This window comes from Ovis aries, chromosome 13 (assembly GCF_016772045.2).
Source record: "Ovis aries strain OAR_USU_Benz2616 breed Rambouillet chromosome 13, ARS-UI_Ramb_v3.0, whole genome shotgun sequence".
In the NCBI taxonomy this organism is placed as follows: Eukaryota; Metazoa; Chordata; class Mammalia; order Artiodactyla; family Bovidae; genus Ovis; species Ovis aries.
This window is the reverse complement of record NC_056066.1, coordinates 528,232-544,857: the sequence shown is the minus strand read 5'-3', so window position 1 is coordinate 544,857 and position 16,626 is coordinate 528,232. Positions and strand designations below refer to the sequence as shown.

General features: G+C 39.8%; 1 protein-coding gene across 2 annotated transcripts in view; it reads left to right on the top strand.

The window, feature by feature from the left end:
- TMX4 (thioredoxin related transmembrane protein 4) overlaps positions 1–16,626 on the top strand; it is a 64,880-nt gene that overhangs the window by 3,055 nt on the left and 45,199 nt on the right. For both annotated transcript variants that reach the window (XM_042230392.1, XM_015099524.3), the window contains exon 2: positions 11,647–11,762. In XM_042230392.1, coding sequence (XP_042086326.1) covers positions 11,647–11,762 — 116 coding nt within the window. The remainder of the gene's footprint in view (positions 1–11,646; positions 11,763–16,626) is intronic.

The window sequence follows — 16,626 nt, the reverse complement described above, 5'->3', positions numbered from 1 at the left end:
CCTCTGGGAATTTTTTCTTTTCTGTCCCAATTCGTACCAAGCTCCTATAACACAATTCCTGGTTAGATCAGTGTCAATAATTTATTTTTGAGAACTTAGCTTTTTGTTTTCTCCAAGACCCCAAAACCCCCTATTGTAAAATTTAATTTGTTGTGTTTTCTTTGTCTTTCAAACATTCAATTTTTTCTATCCTCGCAGTTGAATTTTCAGTTTTTAAAAAAGCACTTCTCTGTTAAAGAAAAATATCAACTAAAACTATATTTGTTGTAATTTACCATTTCTGTTCTGAAACCTTTTTTAAAACCTAAAAAATTCTCCCATTAATTTTTTTTAAATTTTACAATATTGTATTGGTTTTGCCATACATCAACATGAATCTGCCATGGGTGTACACGTGTTCCCCATCCTGAACCCCCTTCCACCTCCCTCCCCATACCATCCCTCTGGGTCATCCCAGTGCACCAGCCCCGAGCATCCTGTATCATGCATCGAACCTAGTCTGGCGATTCGTTTCACACCCAATTCATCCCACCCTCGCCCTCTCCCACAGAATCCAAAAGACTGTTCTATACATCTGTGTCTCTTTTGCTGTCTTGCATACAGGATTATCATTACCATCTTTCTAAATTCTGTATATATGTGTCAGTATACTGTATTGGTGTTACAGATGGCTAACAATGCATGAAAAGATGCTCAACATCACTCATTATCAGAGAAATGCAAATCAAAACCACAGTGAGGTACCATTTCACGCCAGTCAGAATGGCTGCAATCCAAAAGTCTACAAGCAATAAATGCTGGAGAGGGTGTGGAGGAAACGGAACCCTCTTACACTGTTGGTGGGAATGCAAACTAGTATAGCTACTATGGAGAACACTGTGGAGATTCCTTAAAAACTGGAAATAGAACTGCCATACGACCCAGCAATCCCACTTCTGGGCACTCACACTGAGGAAACCAGGATTGAAGGAGACACATATACCCCAGTGTTCATCGCAGCACTGTTTATAATAGCCAGGACATGGAAGCAACCTAGATGTCCATCAGCAGATGAATGGATAAGAAAGCTGTGGTACATACACACAATGGAGTATTACTCAGCCATTAAAAAGAATACATCTGAATTAGTTCTAATGAGGTGGATGAAATGGAGCCTATTATAGAGTAAAGTAAGCCAGGAAGAAAAACACCAATACAGTATACTAACATTTTCTTTAATTTTTGTACGTTCAGTTTTTCTGTTTGTATTTAATTTTATATATTCTTTTTTAACATTTCACTCCTGTTTCTGCCGTGTCTCTATGACTGGCTTGCTGTGCTTTCTTTCTCTTAACCTCTTTTGAAGAGTTTGTTCTTTGTTGGGTTAGGGAAGATTATCTAATCTTGAAATGGCCTTCTGATGTTTTCTTTTCTCTATTCCCATTGTTTCATAATACTGTCCATTCATTTGCCTTGTTCAGTTCAGTTCAGTCACTCAGTCGTGTCCGACTCTTTGCAACCCAATGAATCACAGCACACAAGGCCTCCCTGTCCATCACCAACTCCCGGAGTTCACTCAAACTCATTTCCATCAAGCCCGTGATGCCATGCAGCCATCTCATCCTCTGTCGTCCCCTTTTTCTCCTGCCCCCAATCCCTCCTAACATCAGGGTCTTTTCCAATGAGTCAACTCTTCGCATGAGGTGGCCAAAGTATTGGAGTTTCAGCTTTAGCATCAGTCCTTCCAGTGAACACCCAGGACTGATCTCCTTTAGGATGGACTGGTTGGATCTCCTTGCAGTCCAAGGGACTCTCAAGAGTCTTCTCTAACACCACAGCTCAAAAGAATCAATTCTTCGGTGCTCAGCTTTCTTCACAGTCCAACTCTCACATCCATACGTGACCACTGGAAAAACCATAGCCTTGACTAGACGGACCTTTGTTGGCAAAGTAATATCTCTGCTTTTTAATATGGTATCTAGGTTGGTCATAACTTGCCTTCCAAGGAGTAAGTGTCTTAATTTCGGGGCTGCAGTCACCATCTGCAGTGATTTTGGAGCTCAAAAAATAAAGTGTGACACTGTTTCCACTGTTTCAGCATCTATTTCCCATGAAGTGATGGGACCAGATGCCATGTTCTTAGTTTTCTGAATGTTGAGCTTTGAGCCAACTCTTTCACTCTCCACTTTCACTTTAATCAAGAGGCTTTTTAGTTCTTCTTCACTTTCCGCCGTAAGGGTGGTGTCATCTGCATATCTAAAGTTATTGATATTTCTCCTGGCAGTTTTGATTCTAGCTTGTGCTTCTTCTGGCCCTGCATTTCTTGATGTACTCTGCATAGAAGTTAAATAAGCAGGGTGACAATATACAGCCTTGACTTACTCCTTTTCCTATTTGGAACCAGTCTCTTGTTCCATGTCCAGTTGTAACTGTTGCTTCCTGACCTGCATACAGATTTCTCAGGAGGCAGGTCAGGTGGTCTGGTATTCCCATCTCTTTCAGAATTTTCCACAGTTTATTGTGATCCACACAGTCAAAGGCTTTGGCATAGTCAATAAAGCAGAGATAAATGTTTTTCTGGAACTCTCTTGCTTTTTCAGTGAGCCAGCGGATGTTGGCAGTTTTATCTCTGGTTCCTCTGCCTTTTCTAAAACCAGCTTGAACATCTGGAAGTTCACGGTTCACGTATTGCTGAAGCCTGGCTTGGAGAATTTTGAGCATTACTTTACTAGCGTGTGAGAAGAGTGCAATTGTGTGGTAGTTTGAGCATTCTTTGGCATTGCCTTTCTTTGGGATTGAAATGAAAACTGGCCTTTTCCAGTCCTGTGGCCACTGCTGAGTTTTCCAAATTTGCTAGAATATTGAGTGCAGCACTTTACAACCTCATCTTCCAGGATTTGAAATAGCTCGACTGGAATGCCATCACCTCCACTAGCTTTGTTTGTAGTGATGCTTTCTAAGGCCCACTTGACCGCATTCCAGGATGTCTGGTCTAGGTGAGTAATCACACCATCGTGATTATCTGGGTTGTGAAGGTCTTTTTTGTACAGTTCTTTTGTGTATTCTTGCCACCTCTTTTTAATATCTTCTGCTTCTGTTAGGTCCATACCATTTCTGTCCTTTATTGAGCACATCTTTGCATGAAATGTTCCCTTGGTATCTCTGATTTTCTTGACGAGATCTCTAGTCTTTCCCATTCTGTTGTTTTCCTCTATTTCTTTGCATTGATCACTGAGGAAGGCTTTCTTATCTCTTCTTGCTATTCTTTGGAACTCTGCATTCAGATGCTTATATCTTTTCTCCTTTGCTTTTCACTTCTTTTCTTTTCACAGCTATTTGTAAGGCCTCCTCAGTGAGCCATTTTGCTTTTTTTGCATTTCTTTTCCATGGGGATGGTCTTGATCACTGTCTCCTTTACAAGGTCACGAACCTCCGTCCATAGTTCATCAGGCACTCTACCTATCAGCTCTAGTCCCTTCAATCTATTTCTCACTTCCACTGTATAATCCTAAGGGATTTGATTTAGGTCATATCTGAATGGTCTAGTGGTTTTCCCTACTTTCTTCAATTCAATCAGGAGTTCATGCTCTGAGCCACAGTCAGCTACTGGTCTTTCTTTTGCTGACTGTGTAGAGCTTCTCCATTGTAGGGAGCTAGGTATAAGGAAGGTTGAGAAGTGCTTCCAAATGAGACTCAACCAGGGCTGAACATTCTTGCAAACGAGATGTTCAGCTAAGAATCCTCTGTTTGTTCCCGTGGGACAAGAACATTTCTTGCACACAAGGATGTTTCTCTGATTCCTCAAAAGGAACAGACCCAGGGACAAAACGGATTCTAAGTTGATAAGGAAGTTCCCCAAAACAAAGTCTTAGCTGCAGTAAATAAGTCAAGGTAAAGGTTATCTCGCCCTGCACCTGCGCACTGTATAGTCTCTGAATCATAGTGTTTGGCAACTTGCCCTGTAGGTCGTTGTGCAAGGGATATAAAATAAAGCAGCTGTAAGAAGCAGGTGTTAAAATATAAAGATTCAAACCACTCTGCAGTGTTGGTGTTTCATTCCGTCGCCAGTACTCCATCTTTGGCTGCAAAGAATGTAATCAATCTGATTTCAGTGCTGACCATCTGGTGATGTCCGTGTGTAGAGTCTTCTCTCGTGTTGTTGGAAAATGGTGTTTGCTATGAGCAGTGTGTTCTCTTGTAAACACTTGCTTTGTCCCCATCATATAAGTTCTTGAAAATACTACTTTTGTTTTTTTGAAGTACGAAAGTATGCAGTATAATACAATTTTGTATGCTCTTCTTGTGGCTTTTTTTCCCCAGAGACATCAGTAGACATCCGTAAAGCTTAATTTTGACCCATTTACTTTAAACGGATATCCAGAGGAGAAATGAATCTTTTTGTTTGATTAATTTATGTTCATGTTTCAGAATGGAAACTAGTGAGTCTGGTGATGGAGGAAACCCTTATTTATTTTCCTAGGATCACTTGGATTTACCGTTGTTTCTCCAGTATCCTTCTTATACTTGGTCAGAACATCGTTGCCTTAACTTACCCATGTTTGATAGTTATAATTTCTTGCAGTTTCATCGATTGTCATGATTTGTTGATTGAATGTAGAAGAGACAGTCATTAGATGCTTGTTATGTGTCAGATCTAAAGTTGGGGATTTTGGAATGAATTACATTTCTCAGTTTCAGGTGACTGTCAGTCTACTGTGTGTGGAGATCAGTAGCATAGGTAGCACTTCTTTAGCAAATATTTAATGGGTGCTTCCTTTCTGTTGAGTGTTCCTCAGCAATTCTCTCCAGGTACTATTGACACTTTGGCCTGCACAGCTGTTTGATATGTGAGGATGGCTCACATACTGCAAAACCTTTGGTACCCCTGGTATCCCATGATATCCTAGCAGTCATGTGACATCAACAAAGTTTTAGTCCATCCCCTATACACACTTCTAAGTGCTTCTGGTTAGAAACCACTGCCCTGGGTACTGTTATGGATAAACATGCAAAAGAGAAGCTTATAGGCTAACATAGAAGTATCAGCATTTGATTTCAGATTGTTTCCACATCATCGCCATTGTCATGACTGTCATTTCAATCACAGTAAACAGTTACATTGTTCACATCACATGTTCAGAATGCCCTGTCTCAGAATTTGAGCATTACAGCAATCTGGTGCAGTACCATTATTCTCATTCTCATTAACCGAGGAATTAAAACTGGGAAGGTTGAAGCTGTAAGCCATATCTTTGATAGGTGGTGGGTATGGCCAGGACTAGAACGTGCGCCTGAGCTTTGCAGTTCCTGGTACAAGCAGAGGAGAGTAGCTATGCCGTGGGGAAACCTGGAGGAAGACACAGAGCCTGGCTGACTTGTGCTTAGGCTCTCAGTACCTGACCCATGTAAGGGGAAGCCTTTTCCCTAAAGGATTCAGAGGCCCACCTATGGATTTACCATCTCTCTAAATTCTGCAAATGAAGAGCATTGCTTTGAGCTCATTTCGGACACCTCACCATTCAGACAGGTGCCTAACTTCCCTGTACCCCAACCAATGGGAAACTTCTCTCTCACGGTGCCTTGTTTGTATCTATTTTGGCCTTATTTCACAATTCATAAATTAATTTCATGTCTGCAGCCACTACGGTGATTTTGGAGCCCCGCAAAATAAAGTCTGTCTCTGTTTCCATTGTTTCCCCATCCACTTGCCATGAAGTGATGAGACCAGATGACATGATCTTAGTTTTTTGAATGTTGAGTTTTCAGCCAGCTTTTTCCCTCATCTCTTTCACTTTTATCAAGAGGCTCTTTATTTCTTTGCTTTCTGTCATAAGGGTGGTATCATCTGTGTATCTGAAGTTATTGATATTTCTTCTGGCAATCTTGATTCCAGCTTGTGCTTCATCCAGCCTGGCAGTTCGCATGATGTACTCTGTATATCAGTTAAACAAGTAGGGTGACAATATACAGCCTTAACGTACTCCTTTCCTGATTTGGAACCAGTTTGTTGTTCCATGTCTGGTTCTAACTGTTGCTTCTTGATCTCCATACAGATTTCTCAGGAGGCAGGTAAGGTGGTCTGGTATTCCCATCCCTTTCAGAATTTTCCATAGTTTGTTGTGATCTACACAGTCAAAGGCTTTGGTGTAATTAATAAAGCAGAAGTAGATGTTTTTCTGGAACTCTCTTGCTTTTTCGATGATCTGGCAGATGTTGGCAATTTAATCTCTGGTCCCTCTGCATTTTCTAAATCCAGCTTGAACATCTGGAAGTTCACGGTTCATGTACTGTTGAAGCCTGGCTTGGAGAATTTCGAGCATTACTTTACTAGCCTGTGAGATGAGTGCAATTGTGCGGTAGTTTAAGCATTCTTTGGCATTGCCTTTCTTTGGGATTGGAATGAAAACTGACCTTTTCCAGTCCTGTGGCCACTGCTGAGTTTTCCAAATTTGCTGGCATATTGAGTGCAGCACTTTCACAGCATCGTGCTTCAGGATTTGAAAGAGCTCAACTGGAATTCTGTCACCTTCACTAACTTTGTTTGTACTGATGCTTCCTAAATCCCAGTTGACTTCACATTCTAGGATGTTTGGCTCTAGGTGAGCGATCACAACATCATAGTTATCTGGGTCATGAAGATCTTTTTTGTACAGTTCTTCTGTGTATTCTTGCCACCTCTTCTTAATATCTTCTATTTTTGTTAGGTCCATACCATTTCTGTCCTTTATTGTGCCCATTTTTACATGAAATGTTCTGTTGGTATCTCAATTTTCTTGACGAGATCTGTAGTCTTTCCCATTCTATTGTTTTTCTCTTTCTCCTTTTATTATAAGGTTCAGATGAGCTTGCTAATGCACCATAAAAATGTCTCTGAAACCAAACCGTTTATTACAGATGTCATTTACTCTAATGATTTTCTTCATATGTGTTTGCTTTACATGCATCATCTAATCTCTCAATAACCTTCTAAGGTAGCTGCTGTTACTATCTCATTTAACATTTGAGAAAGCTGAGGCATGGAGGGATTATTAACTTGCTCAAAGTCACATGCTTAATTTGTAGTTGGTCTTTCTGATTCCTCCAGCAGAATTCTTATCCAAAATATTGAAATGCCTCTTGAAATGGACTTAATAATAAAATGTTCCTTTTTACCCTGCTGCTACTGCTGTCGCTTCAGTTGTGTCCGACTCTGCTCGACCCCATAGACGGCAGCCCACGAGGCTCCGCTGTCCCTGGGATTCTCCTGGCAAGAACACTAGAGTGGGTTGCCATTTCCTTCTCCAATGCATGAAAGTGAAAAGTGAAAGTGAAGTCACTGAGTTGTGTCCAACTCTCAGCGACCCCATGGACTGCAGCCTACCAGGCTCCTACGTCCATGGGATTTTCCAGGCAAGAGTATTGGAGTGGGGTACCATTGCCTTCTCCATCACTGACCTAGGGAAATCTAAATTATTTGCTCAGTTTACTTTCAGAAATGCTGAGGAAGGGCTCTGACTGGCTAGCTGGTTGCTCAGATCTGGACAAATAAAATATGGCCACCTTGCACTCAGAAGGTGACTTTGACAGGTCTGTGGTTTAGAAGAAAAAGTTTCCAGAAGGAGAGAGCTGTTTTATATCTGCATCATTCAATACAGTAGTCACTAACCACATATGGCTATTAATCCTTTGAAAGACAGCTACTGCAAGTGAAGAAGCACATTTAAAAATTTTGTTTCACTTTGATTTATATTTAAATAGCCACATGTAACTATTGGCTTCCAAAAAGGAGAACACAACTCTGTCTATTGAGAAATTTTAGGATGCTTGAGGAAAACTGCTGGCACATACTGGTGGTTAGTATTTGTTGAATTAATGAATGAACAAGAATGAACACAGGTTCTGGAGTGGAAAGGATTATTAGACAAAGTCAGATGACTCCAGCCATAGGGAAAAATGGAAAATCAGTGACAAAGAATCAGAAAAATGAAATTAATCCAAGTATCCACTGAAAGATGATTAGATAAACAAAATATGGTATATGTGTATTATTCAGCCCTAAAAAGAAAGGAAAATTTGACACATGCTACCACATGAATGAATCTTGAAGACATTATGCCAAGTCACAAAATAACAAATATTAGGTGATTTTACTTACTTGAGGTTCCTAGAATTATCAAATTCATACAGACATTATATAGAAGGGAAGTTGATAGGGGCTGGGGGGAAGAAGAAATGGGGTGTTGGTGTTTAATGGGCACAGACTTTCACTTGGGGAAGATGAAAAGTTCTGGGTGATAGTGATGGCTTCACGAAAACATGAATGTCGTTAATGCCACATAAAGAACTATGGATTTATGTATGTGTTGTGCTGTGCTTAGCTGCTCAGTTGTGTCTGACTCTTTGCGACCCTGTGGACTGTAGCCCATCAGGCTCCTCTCTCCAGGCAAGAATACTGGAGTGGATTGCCATGCCCTCCTCCAAGGGATCTTCCCAACCCAGGGATGGAACCCAGGTCTCCCACATGGCAGGCGGATTCTTTACCGGCTGAGCCACCAGGGAAGCCCAAGAATACAGGAGTGGGTAGCCTATCTCTTCTCCAGGGGAACTTTCCAACCCAGGAATCAAGTTGGGGTCTCCTGCATTGCAGGTGGGTTTCTTAAAAGTTGAGCTACCCAGGAAGCCCAGATTTATATATATTTTACCACAAAAAAAAAGAAAGAGAAGGAGGGAGGACAGACGGACGGATGAATGGATGGATGGACCTACAGAACCTAACAGAGTATGGTGGACTAAACCATGCCTCATGATTCTTCATGCTATCTCTGCATAAAAATTATACATCCATGCCCTTTCCCCTGTACATTTATAGTTTTCCTTTTTCTGATATGGATACAGTATATTTCCGTGCACCGTTAATGTTGGATCTGACCACACGATCTGCTTTGGGCAGGATGACAAGACACAAACAGAGGTTTCTATGTACTTTGCAGTCTGGTTTGCCTTTGCAGTCTGGTGCGCTCAATTGATGCACCATCAGAAGAAAATGCCAGAGTAGCTGCTAGTCAAAGAAAGAAGAAATAAACAGAACAGATCCAAACCTAACCCCATACTCTGAAGCCAAGATCTATTAACCCACAGCCTGACTTAAAGCCACTTCAGCACTTCGGCCACTCTGTGACCGAGAGAAAGACATGTTACTATTGCAGGCTATGGGATATGTGAGCAATTTGTTACACAGCAGTTTAGACCAAAAGCTACCTGATACAAAGAGTTTTAGTGGTCATGGTTTTACCACCAAGAGAATCATCACCTAGAGTTTACCAGTTGTTTACCCCAATCTAGTCTGCCATTTGGATATTTAGAAAATAACAAAGTTTCTCAGGTGAAGAATATAACTTTCTTTAAAGTTGGCTCATTTGCTTATTCTGTAAACATTTATTGAGCACTGACTGTATGCCAGGATGTATTTTGCCTTGGAAATGTAGGGATAAAAGTGCTTATAGAAAAATCCACGTTCAAAGATGTCCTGTCAGCAGATTGTTCTTGGGACTATGTTCTCTGGTCCCTGTCGTCTAAACACAAGGGCTTGGACAGTGAACTGTAATAGCATGATTAGTGACTTAGAATGATCTTGGACTTGGCTCTACTAGTCTTTTTTTAAAGATGGAAATAGGCAGGGCTGGCCTTCTACCTCTTCTCTTTGCTTCCATCTTATTCTTCCCTGATCCATTATCCACAGAACTGCTGGGTGAGTTTTACAAAATGTAAATCTGATCATAATTCTCTTACCTCCTTAGGGCTAACCAGAGAGCTTCAAATAGAGTGCTGACCCCTTACACAACTCTAAAATGCTCATTTCTCTGCACTTTCACATATATTGTTTACTCTGCTTAGATGAGGACATTCTTGATCCCTCTCTGGCTGCTAACTCCTACTTTAGCACAGATGTTCTTTTTCTTTGGGCTCTTCTGAGATCACCCAGCTTCTGAGGGTCTCTACAGAATCTTTTCTGTACTCACATTTGCCTCTTGGATTCTAATGACCTCTTAGGGCTGTAAAATCCATAAGGAAAGGAGATGCATGAGTCTTCTCCAGAGTTGTAGCCTCAGCTTCTAAGGTGGTGCTCGGTTCATGTTTATTGAATGAAAAAAAATAAATGAAAATAGCAGAGTTCTAATTAAAGACATGTATTTCTCTAACTCTTTAGTATCAGAGTTGATTTAGCTATAGCTTATACTTTCTTTGTCAAAATGCTTTTCAGAACTGTCACAGAGCTTTGGAAGTGACTCACATTCTGGGGACCAACTAGCAACAAGTCTTCTGGTCTTTGCTCACCACATTTATGCTTTGATGGATTTGAAACTGGTTTAGCTAGTTTACGGTTCAGTTCGGTTCAGTCACTCAGTCGTATCCGACTCTTTGCGACCCCATGAATCGCAGCACACCAGGCTTCCCTGTCCATCACCAACTCCCGGAGTTCACTCAGACTCACGTCCATCGAGTCGGTGATGCGATCCAGCCATCTCATCCTCTGTCGTCCCCTTCTCCTCCTGCCCCCAATCCCTCCCAGCATCAGAGTCTTTTCCAATGAGTCAGCTCTTCGCACGAGGTGGCCAAAGTACTGGAGTCTCAGCTTTAGCATCATTCCCTCCAAAGAACACCCAGGACTGATCTCCTTCAGAATGGACTGGTTGGATCTCCTTGCATTCCAAGGGACTCTCAAGAGTCTTCTCCAACACCACAGTTCAAACGCATCAATTCTGCGCTCAGTCTTCTTCACAGTCCCACTCTCACATACATACATGACTACTGAAAAAACCATAGCCTTGACTAGATGGACCTGAGTCAGCAAAGTAATATCTCTGCTTTTGAATATGCTATCTAGGTTGGTCATAATTTTGCTTCCAAGGAGTAAGCATCTTTTAATTTCATGGCTGCAGTCACCATCTGCAGTGATTTTGGAGCCCCCCAAAATAAAGTCTGACACTGTTTCCACTGTTTCCCCATCTATTTCCCATGAAATGATGGGACCGGATGCCATGATCTTCGTTTTCTGAATGTTGAGCTTTAAGCCAACTTTTTCACTCTCCTCTTTCACTTTCTTCAAGAGGCTTTTTAGTTCCTCTTCACTTTCTGCCATAAGGGTGGTACTGTCTGCATATCTGAGGTTATTGATATTTCTCCCGGCAATCTTGATTCCAGCTTGTGTTTCTTCCAGTCCAATGTTTCTCATGATGTACTCTGCATAGAAGTTAAATAAACAGGGTGACAATGTACAGCCTTGACGTACTCCTTTTCCTATTTGCAACCAGTCTGTTGTTCCATGTCCAGTTCTAATTATCCTTCTTTAGTAGCACTTTCAAAACAATGTTCACCCTCGAATATCAAAAAGTATCTGTAAAGTGATAAAATTTTTGTTGATTATAGCAATAACATTGAAATAAAGTATTTTATCTGTATAATAATTGTGAAAAATCTTAAAACTTGGTGAATTTTTCCCTAGGAAGTTGATATTCATAAAATTAAATTCTAGGGGGGAAATATACTTCTGTATCAAGTAACTTGGGAAAAATTTGCTTTTGTGCCTTCTTTTAGTTAACAATTTATTTTGTCAGTTTAAATACTCTATTTCTCTATTTTGCTTTATTGATGTTTTATGTATATTGAATAGCTATTATTCTTTTATAGTTATGCCCCTTGGTGTCCATCCTGTCAGCAGACTGATTCAGAATGGGAGACATTTGCAAAGAATGGTGAAATACTTCAGATCAGTGTGGGGAAGGTAGATGTCATTCAAGAACCAGGTACTGTAAATGTTGAACATTAAATACAAAAGTTTGTTGCTTTTAATTTGAATTTTTTCACACATGCAGAAAAGTTTAAAGACTAGAATATTGATTACCATAAACTGACTACCTAAAATCAACAAGTAATATTTTTGCAAATAAGTATCTGTTTGTGTATTCGTATTTACACATACAGATGTGTATATATATTTTTATGATTTTTTTTGGTAAGTCGTTTGAATATAAGTTACAAACATCGTGAGACTTCACCCTTCAATACTTCAGCATATTAATGTGTCCTTAATTATTTTCCATGTCTTTTTATAGTTTTCTAAACCAGGATCCAGTCAAGGTTCCCCAGTTACATTTCATTGTTAAATGTTTTTAGTCTCTATCAATCTAGAATACTCCATTTTTTCCATGCCGTTGTTATTTTGAAGAGAACAAGCTAGAGATTTTCCTAGATGTTTCTTTATGGTGACATTTAACTTGCTCTTATATTTTCTGCATATTCTGTAAACTTGAACTTCTATCTAAAGGGATGATTTGAGTTAAACACTTACGGAGGAGTGATGCTGTGACTTTATATTGTATCCCATCAGAAGACATGTACTGTCACTATTAGTGGTGCTGAGTTTGAGCACTTGGTTAAGGTGATGACACTACACATCTCAATTATAAAGAAAGGCCACACTTTATAGCTCGCAGGTAATCTATGGGGCGATACTTTGGGGTTTTAAGATCTGTGATCTTACCTGAACAAGATGTTTTATTAAGAGTTCCAGAATGGTAAATTTCTAATTCTTTCACCAACTACATTCACTAGTTGTTAATGATGAAAATTAAATGATAATGAAGTAATGAATAATGGAAATGAATAATAATGAAAAAATTATAGTGATGCAATTTTTCAAAAGAGGGAGATAGAGACTTGAATTCTGAAAAAATACCATAAATTTGTATTTATTGTTTAAAAATAACTATGTAATATATGTAAATTAAGAAAAGTTGGGGTTTTATGATTTAAATCTCAAATTTGACAATTTTCAAACTGTATAAGTAATTTTTTTCCTATCTACATTTAATTTCTACCTGTTGTATCCTTTCACAGGAAAGAAAAAGATAGTAGATGTGGAAATATAGCTCTTCCTTCTCTGTAATAGCTGTGAGTCTAGCAATCACAAAATAATGAATTACCAGTTACATGGACAACAAAATGAATGGTGTCATTTAATATCTATGTGTTGACAAACGCATGGAGAGAGATTTCTGCTACAAGCTGTGAGTCCTTAAGCCTCCACATTTTTAAGCATTTAAGCCAAAACCACTAATGCCTATCTGCTATTTAGAGATGGACAATTACCATTTTGGGGCTTCCCTGGTGGCTCAGACAGTAAATAATCTGCCTGCAAGGTAGGAGACACGGGTTTGATCCCTGGACCAGGAAGATCCCCTGGAGGAGGGAATGGCTACTCATTCCAGCATTCTTGTCTGGAGAATTCCTTAGATAAATTAGCTTGGCAGGCTATAGTTCATGGGTTTGGAAACAGTCGGCCACAACTGAGGGACTGCTGCTGCTACTGCTAAGTCGCTTCAATTGTGTCTGACTCTGCGCAGCCCCATAGATGACAGCCCACCAGGCTCCTCCACCCCTGGGATTCTCCAGGCAAGAATACTGGAGTGGGTTGCCATTTCCTTCTCCATTGCATGAAAGTGAAATGTGAAAGTGAAGTCTCTCAGTCGCATCCAACTCTTAGCGACCCCATGGACTGCAGCCTTCCAGGCTCCTCCACCCATGGGATTTTCTAGGCAAGAGTACTGGAGTGGGTTGCCGTTGCCTTCTCTAACAGTTTTCATTATTAGTTGATGATTTGGGCTATTATATGGGCTTCCCTAGTAGCTCAATTGGTAAAGAATCCCCCCGTTCCGTTCCTGGGTCAGGAAGATCCACTGGGGAAGGGAAAGGCTACCCACTCCAGTATTCTTGGGCTTCCCTTGTGACTCAGCTGATAAAGAATCAGCCCACAATGAGGGAGACCTGGGTTCGATCCCTCAGTTGGGAAGATCCCCTGGAGAAGGGAAAGGCTACCCACTTCAGTATTCTGGCCTGGAGAATTCCATGAACTGTATAATCTATGGGGTCGCAAAGAGTTGGACGCGACTTTCACTTTGACTTTCTGCTATTTTAATGAGTTTTTATATTTGGAGATCAAATCATTACAATTACATATCTGCTGTAAACTTGTTTTTATGTTTTTAAAAGTTTGAGTCCAGTGAAGTCAGGTGTAAGTCTTGTTAATTTGTGAATACCAGACCCATTTTATGATGAGTTTCTTAGAAATGCAGCATCTGGCATATTCTCATTTCAGCCTTTTGGGTTACCTGCTGGAAATTCACAGCATAGTTTGAATTAAACAAATTAAACAGCTTTGTGATGAATTCATAGTTCTAAAATGTAATTATTAATAAATATAGTCTTTCCTTCTAAAATGCAGACTTACAGCTATTTTTCCCTTGTGAATGGATTAAATGTATAATGAAAGAAGAGAAATTGACTATGACAAAATATTTTAAAAGCAAATTCATCATTGACTCATAGTATTAATATAAATATGATGCATCTTTGGAGAAGGAAAAAAGTCACTGGTCTAGTGTTCCATGAAAACAGGGAAGAAATAAAGACCAAAAGAATCAAAATGTGGTTGTTTTATGTCTTAGGATTTTTAAAGTAGAAACTCTAGAATTTTTTTTAAATGGTAGCTACTGAATCTGTAATTGATTAAAAAAAAATTAGGATAAAAAATTCACACACATGACTGTGTAGCCTAGATAATATTTCACTTTAGATTATATTAGTTTATGCTTGTAATTGTACTTTAAATTACAAATGTAATGCTTTGAAATAATATTTTAATAGAGTTTAGAAATAATGTGTTTCTTCAACAAATTTTTGAGTTGGTATCACGCACCAGGCCCTGTTCTGTATACCAGTGATAAGATCAATGATGCAGGTAAATAAAGATGCAAATGAATAAGAAGAAAAAACGTGGTTCTGCATTGAGTTTACATTCTAGTGAAGGGGATAAACAGTCAGAAAAGTAAAATGGGAAATAATGTCTGGGGGTGGTAAGGGCTGTAATGAAAAAGAAAGCAAGGTAAAAATGTAAAAAATGGTGGGAGCCACTGTTTTAATAGGATGTCCAGGGAAGGACTTTTTAACTGTAGGTCTTGACAGATTAAGGAAATGAATTTCAATGAGGTTTAGGAGAGGAGCATTCCAGATGGAGCAAACAGTGTGTGCAGGTGGGGGTACTTGGCTTATTTGAGAAACAATATAGCCAGTGGGGTCCTTGAGACAAATGGGAGTGGAGAGGTGCTAGAGACCAGATCGTGTAGGCTCTTGTTGGCCATGGCAAAGTGTTTAGGTTTAATATCAAGTATGATAGGAAGGAAGCTAACTGGAAGGTTTTTTGTGGGGGAGTTACATGATTTGATTCATGTTTTTAGAAGTATTCATTTGGCTGCTATGTGAAAATTTGTCTGTAAGAGGTCAGAAGAAAAGCTAGAAGAAAAGTTCAGAGGTCAGTTCAGTAGCCTAGGGTGGAGGGATAAGGGCTTGGATGGAAGCAGCAGTGTTAAGTGGGTGGATTGAAAATATGCATTTGGCTGGAATACCCAGAAGGATTTCCTGATAGACTGGTTGCAACACTTGTGAAAAGAGTGAAGATGGAAGAGACTAAAAGAGGATCAGGTTTGGAACAGGGTTTAGCTTTGAGATGTTTAGTAGAAATCCAAATAGAGATGAGCTAGAGAAAGACATTTAAGAATTATCAGGTAGATGGTATTTTAAGCAAAGGGACAAATTGAGATTACCTAAGGAATGTGTGCTTCCCTGGTGGCTCAGTGGTAAAGAAGGAAACTCAAGTTTGATCACTGGGTCGGAAAGAGGCCCTGGAGAAGGAAATGGCAACCCACTCCAGTATTCTTGCTTGGGAAATCCCATGAACATAGCAGCCTGGTGGTCTACAGTCCATAGGATCGCAAAGAGTTGGACACAACTGAGTGACTAAACACCAACACCAGGGAATATGTGCAGAGCAGTGATTTCAGAACTGAGAGTTGGGGTACTCTGACATTTAGAAGCTGAAAGGAGAAAAGTTGAAAAAGAGAGGCTAGTGAGGTAGGAAGGAGATAGAGAAGTAGCAGTCCTGGAAGCCGAATGAGGACAGAGTGTCTTATGTGGTGCTGACTCATGGGCAAACCTCCAGGACATCTTATCTGTATTCTTGGAAGCAAGTATTTGCTTCATTTTTACAACATCTTATCTCCTGAATAAGCAGTGAGAAACCATTGCGATGATATTTTTCCTACATTTGAGATGTTCATTGGATATTTCTGTGTACAGTTGAAGGTTTGGATGCAAATCTGCATTACTGTAACTTTCACCAGGGTTGCCACATGCAGGAATGCTAGTAAGGGATAACTTCCTTCTTTTGTAAAAGAAGGGAAAGCAAGAATTTTTGAAGTGTTTATGCATACTCTTTAGCTATGCCTATAACTCAACTGTTGATGTTTCTAATAAGAGATTTTTTTAGGTAGTTTAAGTAGAAAGTAAGATTTCAGGGTTATAAAGACTGGAGATTATAAACACATGGCATTTTTACACCTGAGATGTAGAAGTCAGAGAGCACAGGCCTTAGATTACATAATGCTGCCTGTTTAATGTTGTGTAGACCAGGTGATGTTTCAGCTGAGTTGACTTTGGAAAATTAAATTTAATGAGTGTCTGTTTGAACCTTCTGTTTTATGTGGATGAGCTTAGTAGTCCAAGACAGAAAACAGCAGCTGCTCAGAAAACATCCATGGCTGTTGCACTAGATTA